The sequence below is a fragment of the Monopterus albus genome, unplaced genomic scaffold (genome assembly GCF_001952655.1).
Source record: "Monopterus albus unplaced genomic scaffold, M_albus_1.0 scaffold34.1, whole genome shotgun sequence".
Classification (NCBI taxonomy): domain Eukaryota; kingdom Metazoa; phylum Chordata; class Actinopteri; order Synbranchiformes; family Synbranchidae; genus Monopterus; species Monopterus albus.
Genome location: NW_018127914.1, coordinates 2,743,150 through 2,751,417, shown reverse-complemented (window position 1 = coordinate 2,751,417; position 8,268 = coordinate 2,743,150). Strand labels below are relative to the sequence as shown.

Sequence of the window (8,268 nt, the reverse complement as noted above, 5' to 3'; positions counted from 1 at the left end):
CATTTTCCCCAAATTCATCTCACCCCCAACTCCCCCTTTAGCTTACTTTCAGACTTACACACGCACAAACTGCCGACACACACAAGCAGAAGCGCAGACAGATGCAAACACTGGCACAAACCGAGTTTAGTGCAGTTGAAGATGGTGTAAAACGAGATACGAGAGGAAAAAGTGAGTTACCGGTCTACATGCAGCTCTCAAGCTACTTTATGAATATGACTAACGATGGGAAGGGTAATCTAATCAGTCACTAGAGAGCGCTCTCCTGAGAAATCCCTTATCCTTTAAGCCTGGGTACAGGGTGAACTGTTTGTTGTGCGACAGGCTTCTTTCATTATCTCTGGTTTCGAGGAGCTTTCGATATCTGACACTCGCTTCTTCAGTGTGTGTGCTCGCCTGTGTGTAAGAGACACAGGCACGGCAAATGGATTAAATCCAACAAACATGACTTTTTTTAATTATTGCAGCAGCTGCATTTGTATTCATGTAGTCTTTATTGTCATCTCGTCTCCGCCAGTAACCTATTGCAGAGACATCCTTGTAGACTTGTCCGGCGTTAAGGCATCCTTTGGCTCCGCTGGGTCATCCCTTTGCCAGAACTGCACCGTGTTTGAGTTTCAGTGTCCTGGGTTAAGGGAGAATTACCACCATTCAAACAGCACTTCGCCTCTTTTTAGCCCTCCGTTACATTCAATGTAAAAAAAAAAGAAAAAAAAAACGAAAGCAAAGGATATTTTTCGCCTGCTTTCAGAAAGCTCCATCCTATAAAATATCCTGCAGATATGTACGGCGCTTTATAATGTGAACTTTTTCCTATTACAAGGTAAATTAAATGAAGGAATTAGTCCGAAAGGTTAACGTTTCCTAATGCTTCATGTAATTATATTGTCATCGATCATTTTTGATTGAAAGGAAAATAAATATTTGTATAAAAACAAAAAGCCCGAGAAAAGAGGACATTTCCACTGATTTTGCAGCATCATTAAGCAAAGACAGGTAGGCTACAAGTGAAAATGTTTTCAAAATCGTCGTTTCCATTTGCCATCTTTTCAGTCGACAGTTTTATTTGAGCCGAAACTGAAAACGTGAAAGTGGAAGAGGCGACGGAGGCCAATTATAGGAAATAAGGTGCACATGTGATTTTATTTTAAGGTGTCGGGGTGTTGCTGTGTGTCTCCGTGTCTGGGGCTCATCGAGAATCAGTCTTCTAGGGCGAGTGAGTTAAAGTAATGTGACGGGCCGTTTCTGAGGGACTGTTTTGCTGTGGTGCTCAACGTGATGACTTGAAGACGAAGAAGTTCAGAGATGATTGTATTTGCGCTGTGGGAACTGCAGGGCTGGTAAAATGCCATTCATTTCAGATATTTCATGTTTAGTACTTGCGTTACAATATGAAAAAATTCTATTTTTAGTTTTAACTTTTCAGAAAAACCTGCTGGTTAGTTGCAAGGATGAGTTATTGTAAAAAAAAAAATACACACATATATATCATATAGCCTATGTAAAATGTTGGCTCTTGTCTGTGTGGAGACATTGACACATTAGCTGGGAGAAGAGTAAAAAAAGAAAATAAAATTAAGGTACTCACACGATTTTCTAAATGTTATTTCTACCAGACTCGTTCTAATTGAATTAGAGTAGTGCCCCCGCATGTTTCTCCAGAAGCTCCTCCCCTAACGCTTTCAATCAGTTGGGTGTATGGCGACCAACATCTTATAAGAACCGCTGAACATCCCAGGAACAGCCCATAATCTTATCCGAAACTCTGTAGGTGAGAAGAAGGTACAACCTCCTTCCATCGTCCATACTCAAGAAGGGGGCGTACAGAAACAGAAACAACCAGGGCGCCGGTGGTTGTGTCGCCTCCTGGGCCGAGATTCATTCCCTGGACTCTCGAAACGCTTCTTATTTATTAAAAAAACAAAACAATGCAGTTAGAGAACATCCTTCCCAGCGCAAGCATCAATTTACCCAAGACGTTTTACAATCTTACCTCGTCGGACAGTGCCAACAACAGCCCGAGGCCATCATCGCAGCTTGAATATCAAGAAGTCGACCGGACGGAATCAGAGTCTAGCAGCGCTCCTAAGAAATATCTGAGCGGGGTGGGAAACGGGATGCTGGGTGAAGGAGAGGGGGACACTTTCACTAAAACCGGGCCTGATGGGAGGAAAGGCTCCCCGGTGCTCGGTGAGGAAGAGCTGACGAGTGGTCGGCGCTACAACATAGACGAACTTGGCTCTGACAGATATTTCATCTCGTCGTCCCAAGCGAGTACCGACATGGCAAGTCCCTGTTCCCTTTTTCCCTATGCAGGACAAACCGGGTCGGTGTACACCGGGTCCAGCAGCTCCAGGTACCCGGCTTCACTTCATTACGGATCCGTCCTGCCGCCCACTGGCTTCTCCTCTTCCACCGTGTGCACCGGACGGAGTCAATTTAGCAGCGGAGGGTACCAGTTCAGCCAGGGTCCGGGCTGTCTGTACCCTTCCTATCCCGGGTCGGGGACGGGTATTGGCTCCATGTCTCTGCCGGGGTCTGCCGCCGGAGCCAGAGCGCAGGTGTATCTGTGCAACCGGCCTCTGTGGCTGAAATTCCACCGGCATCAGACAGAGATGATCATCACCAAACAGGGCAGGTAAGCAGATGCGCTAGTTTAAACGCACGACAGGAATGCACAGAATATGAAATCAGTTGTTTTATCTCCAGTGAGCCCATGCAGTCTTTGATTTTCAAGAAACAGGCCTTACTTTACGCATGAGTCATTTTTACGCACACGAGCTATAGCTTCCTTTAACACAGTTTTTAAAGGTTTCGGTGTTTTCATTTGGAAATTTTCGTTTGTAGTAAACGAACAGCTACGCAACAGGCAAAGCATGGCATTGATACCAATGTTCATTTATTTCATATTTTATTTTAGTAAAACGTTCTGCTAAATGCAACACGTGAAGACGTTCATTACCAAAGTTTTGTCGGCCTTATGAGAACAGCTGCTAATTGATTCTGTTTTCCTTTTCCCAGGCGGATGTTTCCATTCCTCAGTTTCAACATCACGGGACTAAACCTCACGGCCCATTACAATGTCTTTGTAGAAATTGTTTTGGCTGACCCGAATCACTGGCGCTTTCAGGGAGGGAAGTGGGTCACTTGTGGAAAAGCAGACAATAATATGCAAGGTGTGTTACATAATTAACAAAAAGTTTTTAGCCCTGGCAAATGTGTGTGTGTGTTTATAAATGCTTAAATAAAACAACAAAAAGAGATTAATTAAAGGTGGTTACATACATAATGTGTTAAATTCTGAATTTGGCCATGACAGCTGTATGAGAATCGAATATGGGGGAAAATATTAAGACTAAAATGATTTTGTTTTTGAAATGTTTTTTTTCTTCTAATTATTTTGGACAACTTAAAATTTTGTGACAATATGTGATACTGGATGTTTTAATGCACTAAAGAAGGCCTTTTAGTACAGTTTAATTGAACTGTCTAGTCACCTCAGTGACCCTACTAAAGTGTGAAATGGCTTGTTAAATTTGCCTTGTAAAGAGATTTATCCTTTAGAGGCATACATTTAAATAGTGGAATGATTCATTTTTCATTTGACATTTTAACGTTGATAGAAAATTCTCAAAAGAAAACTGAGCAGGATCTTTTTAAGGAAATTTCAATTTTGAACTTTATTATAGGAAAATAATCCATACGTTTTCTTTAAACTGCTATCATATTTTTATCAGATAAAATGAAATTTAAAATCACAAGAACATGTTTTTAAATTCTCATTTAACTATGTTTTTCACAGAGCTTTGATTATGAAACTAAATGATAGTGATTATGAAATAACCCCTCACTACCTCACCAAGCCTAATGCCATATCGAACTCCACCATGTGAATTACAAAGTTCACTGTGGGAAATTATTACTTTGTTTTTGGGTATTGCAATTTTAATGCTTTGTTACATAAAGGCAACTTTTCTTATTTTAAGACTAAGTGTTCTTTCTGGCTTTTGACTCCTTACCTGACTCCAAAGGAGAGCTGCACAAGAACTCCTATATGCCTAGACTGTCTGTTTATGCATAAATGGCAAAAAAAATTCTTGAATGATAAGACGAATGAGTCTTAGAACATTTTAAAAGCAAAATATCATTTATTATATGCACGATGAGACAATGCAGCTTTGTAAAAGAGTGTTACTTTTCAGTTGCTTACTACATTATTTTGATTTTAGGTAACAAAATGTATGTTCATCCTGAATCCCCAAACACCGGTGCTCACTGGATGAGGCAAGAAATCTCTTTTGGCAAGCTGAAGCTGACCAACAATAAAGGGGCCAACAACAACAACACACAGGTTAGATATTAATTTCTGAGTCAATATTTGCTAAATATTTAATCATGAAAAATTATTTGGACTTAAAGATGATCATCTTTAATGATATTTATCACCAAGTTCTCATTTGAATGGAAGTGAAACAAAATGTTTTTCTCACATTCCTCATTTTCAGATGATAGTCTTGCAGTCACTCCATAAATACCAGCCGCGTCTGCACATTGTAGAAGTGACAGAAGACGGAGTGGAGGACATGAGCAACGAGGCCAGAACTCAAACGTTCACCTTCCCAGAGAACCAGTTTATAGCCGTCACTGCTTACCAGAACACAGATGTAAGTTTCTGAATTGTCGGTATGTTTTACTATTTAGTTCATCAACTGTATCAAATTCTTTGTTATTGCTTTGTCACACAGTTGCAGTTATTTATGCAAGATTATCATGTTGTTGTTTTTTTATGTTGTGGTTTGTTTCAGATCACACAGCTGAAAATAGACCACAACCCGTTTGCAAAAGGTTTCCGGGACAATTATGACTCGTACGTGTTTTACACTTCATGCAGTCTGTCTTTTGCTGGCACACCATATAGTGCATGTTTGGACCCTGAAGTTTTGCTTTGACTTAATGTCTTGTATGTGTGTACTTTCTTCATCAGGATGTATACAGCCCCAGAGAGTGACAGGTTGACTCCATCCCCTACAGACTCCCCTCGCTCCACCCAAATTGTGCCCGGGGCCCGCTACGCCATGCAGCCTTTCTTTCAGGACCAGTTTGTCAACAACCTGCCTCAGAATCGCTTCTACACAGGTGAACGGGCTGTTCCCCAAACCAACAGCCTTCTCTCCCCACAGAGCGAGGACGCCAGCGCTGCCGCCTCCGCTCAACGCTGGTTCGTCCCTCCAGTCCAGCAGCCGGGCTCCAACAAGCTGGATCTGTCTTATGAGAATGACTATTCCACCAGTAGCCTGCTGTCCTACGGCATCAAGCCCCTGTCCCTGCAGACATCTCATGCTCTTAGCTACTACCCAGACTCAGCCTTTGCCTCCATGGCTGCTGGCTGGGGCACCAGAAGCTCTTATCAGCGCAAGATGACCACGGGCCTACCTTGGTCCCCTCGTCCAAGCCCCCCAGCCTTCCCGGAGGATCAGCTGGGGCTCACTAAAGACAAGCTTCCTGAGGAGAGTGTGCCTCCGGCATCAACCTGGATCGAGACATCCCACTCACTGAAATCAGTGGACTCTTCTGATTCTGGTGTGTACTCCATGGTCTGCAAAAGGCGCAGGATGTCTCCTGGGGGTTCAAGCACAGAGAACTCCCCAACCATCAAGTGTGAGGACTTGACTACGGAGGAGTACAACAAGGACAACCCAAAAGGCATGGGTTATTATGCATTCTACACAAGCCCCTAAGACTGTATTTATTTAAGCTAAATATAATTCCTTTTGTTTATATTGAGTGCTCTCCATTCCATGTTAATGTCTTTTTTCTCTTTTCTCTAAAGGTGCCAAAGCTTAGTGTTCCCCCAAGCAAGCTGCACAAGGTTATTTTCCCAGGCCAACCCCGCTCACATACCTGAGCAGAAACATGCATAGTGATTGTTGTTTTTCAAAGAGCATGTCCCTATTTTTTCATTTTTTACAATTTTTTTACAACTGTGAATTTTTTTTCCTCCCCTGCATATTGAAGTCATTTTTGTTGTACAGTATCCGTGCACTTTAGAATGTGATGTATCTTGTACAAATTGTCTTCATGGAGGTGTTATTAAATGGATAATAAAGCGGCTTTTCTTAAAGCATTGTACGTATGTCTTCCTCTGCTCATCTGTTTAAAAAAAAAAAAAATTTATATGCATTTTATAATGTATAACAGCTGCTGCAGAACCAAAGCGAATATGATACATTTTCATTTGCATCTAAAGAAAAATGTCTAAGGAGTGGATGTGTGCAAGCAGAGCGATCTAAAAACCTGTTGTATTTTATGACTTGTTGTGTTGGCAATGTACGGCAGGCCTCCGAGTGGCTGCTGCCAAGTGGCTGATATTGCACCAAACAGAGAAAAGTATTCAATGAAACAGTGTGTTCAAAGTCATGGAGTGACAATAAAATATAGCCAGCCTCATATTCTTTTATATTAAAATTAGGTGTTTATTATTAATCAACATTCTCACGTAAGCGACGTGAGACTAACTGTAAATAAGTAGGAAACTCATTTCCAGCAACAATTCCAGAAGCTCTGGAGGCTTTTAATCGATCCTCCCTCTCTACTAAGAAAGCATATTTTGTGTTATTTTAATTGAGTTTTCTATATGCAAACATTATAATCAGGTATTATAAATAGAAGTAGACATACCCATAGGAAACTACAAAAAATGGAGTGAAACCCCAATTCATTTATGACATCACAGTCACTAAAACTAAATTATTTTTTCATGTTTTCTTGTTCCTGTAAATAAAGGAAGTTCTCAGGACTGGTGGCATTTATGCACTAAAGAGCTGAGCAATCCTTTTAAGGCTACAAACAAGTGTTACAAGGCAACACCACAGCTCACAAATCGAGGGAGCGAAGTGTGATTTAAATATGAGATTTATGTCTTACATGACATGACTCACAACATAAAACCAGTTAAGTGAAAGTCACAACTTTTTGCCACTGACTTGCCAGGGCAGCCTTGAGCATGAGGTTGTAAAGCTCAGTGGGATTACCCTGAAAAAAACAGAGGTTAAATAAAATTTGTAAAAATGACATAGTCCTACTATTCCTTTGGCGGTTACTATGGTATTTTCATGCAATTTATTATTCACCTAAGTAATGCAACTGCATGTGGGCCATCAGTACTTAAAAATATGAAAACAGGCTAAATTGAAAATTGTCCATCAACCATCCAACTAAGTGCAGTGTACTGTATCTCAACACCTCTATTTATACTGCATCTCATGGCCTCTCCAAAAGCGGATTAGTGAAGATAAAATCCATGAAAAGAGAAGTCATAATATTCACACAGAGACTACTTGGCTTGTGTTTGCAGCACCTGTTTTTCATCAGTGAAAATACTTCAAATCCTTCCCCATAAGGACCCCAATTTGAATTGATTTACATACTCAAATTCTAATTAATTCTGTTGTCAGACTCCTTGACAAAGTGAGGAGTCTGACTAACTCCAATTAACACCTCCTAACAAGGTAGTGCTTGATTGTCGTGGCCTCTCAGGAAAGCTGTAAGAAAAAAGCACTTGGGGGGTTTAAGCCTGGAGAATAAAAATGTTTGCACTGTGTGTGTTAGCAAATTGTATTTCAGAGCAGCAGAGATGTTTTTCTTCTTCTTTTCATGTCGTCTTGACTTCTACTCATCAGTGGTTGAGCAGTGGGGAACGGTTGTCAAACTCATGACGCGGCTGACAACGACACACATTGGAATAGAGCGTTTCATATATAACAGTCAATCAGAGAGACAGCCAGTAAGAATTATTTACACCCATACACTTATAACTCATAACTAACTTTTAATTTAGTGCAAATAGCAGCTCCTACAGCTTTTGCATTTTTAGTCAGAATCTCAAAAACCTTTTGAGTTTTCTTGTGTCAACAAAATTGGTTGCTTTCGGTCAACCTATGAATTTGCATGGGTATAGTATCTTTTATCTGTTATGGTTAATAATGCAGTTTAAATTCAAAGTGCTGGGAACTCCAGCACAAACACACACCAGAACAAACCTACATTCTTCAAGAGTACTGTACAACCACTGCCACCTTTTGTAATCCGTAATCTTTGCCATTCTGCAAGAGCAATAAAACCTCCTAGCCATGAAGTAACACACAGTGACAGCATGACATGATTAAAATCTGTCTTTTATTTAAACTACAAATATTTGCCTCAGTTGCAGCTTGGTGTACACCCTTTGATTGTTTCTAAGATGGATATTCCAGGTAACCCCGACAGCTA

At 40.8% G+C, this 8,268-nt stretch overlaps 1 protein-coding gene across 3 annotated transcripts; it reads left to right on the top strand.

Moving 5' to 3' along the window:
- Nucleotides 1-1,226: 1,226 nt before the first annotated feature.
- eomesa (eomesodermin homolog a) lies at nt 1,227-6,111 on the top strand. 3 transcript variants are annotated; one of them, XM_020597738.1, is made up of 7 exons: nt 1,227-1,340; nt 1,772-2,638; nt 3,022-3,176; nt 4,230-4,351; nt 4,506-4,664; nt 4,806-4,867; nt 4,985-6,111. In XM_020597738.1, the coding sequence occupies exons 2-7, from the start codon at nt 1,929-1,931 to the stop codon at nt 5,736-5,738; spliced, it is 1,962 nt and encodes a 653-aa protein (XP_020453394.1). In that variant the 5' UTR covers nt 1,227-1,340; nt 1,772-1,928; the 3' UTR covers nt 5,739-6,111. The 3 variants fall into 3 exon arrangements, with proteins under 3 accessions (XP_020453394.1, XP_020453393.1, XP_020453395.1); XM_020597739.1 differs by lacking the exon at nt 1,227-1,340 and having other exon boundaries at nt 1,540-2,638; nt 4,985-5,703; nt 5,831-6,111; XM_020597737.1 differs by lacking the exon at nt 1,227-1,340 and having other exon boundaries at nt 1,538-2,638.
- Nucleotides 6,112-8,268: the final 2,157 nt, after the last annotated feature.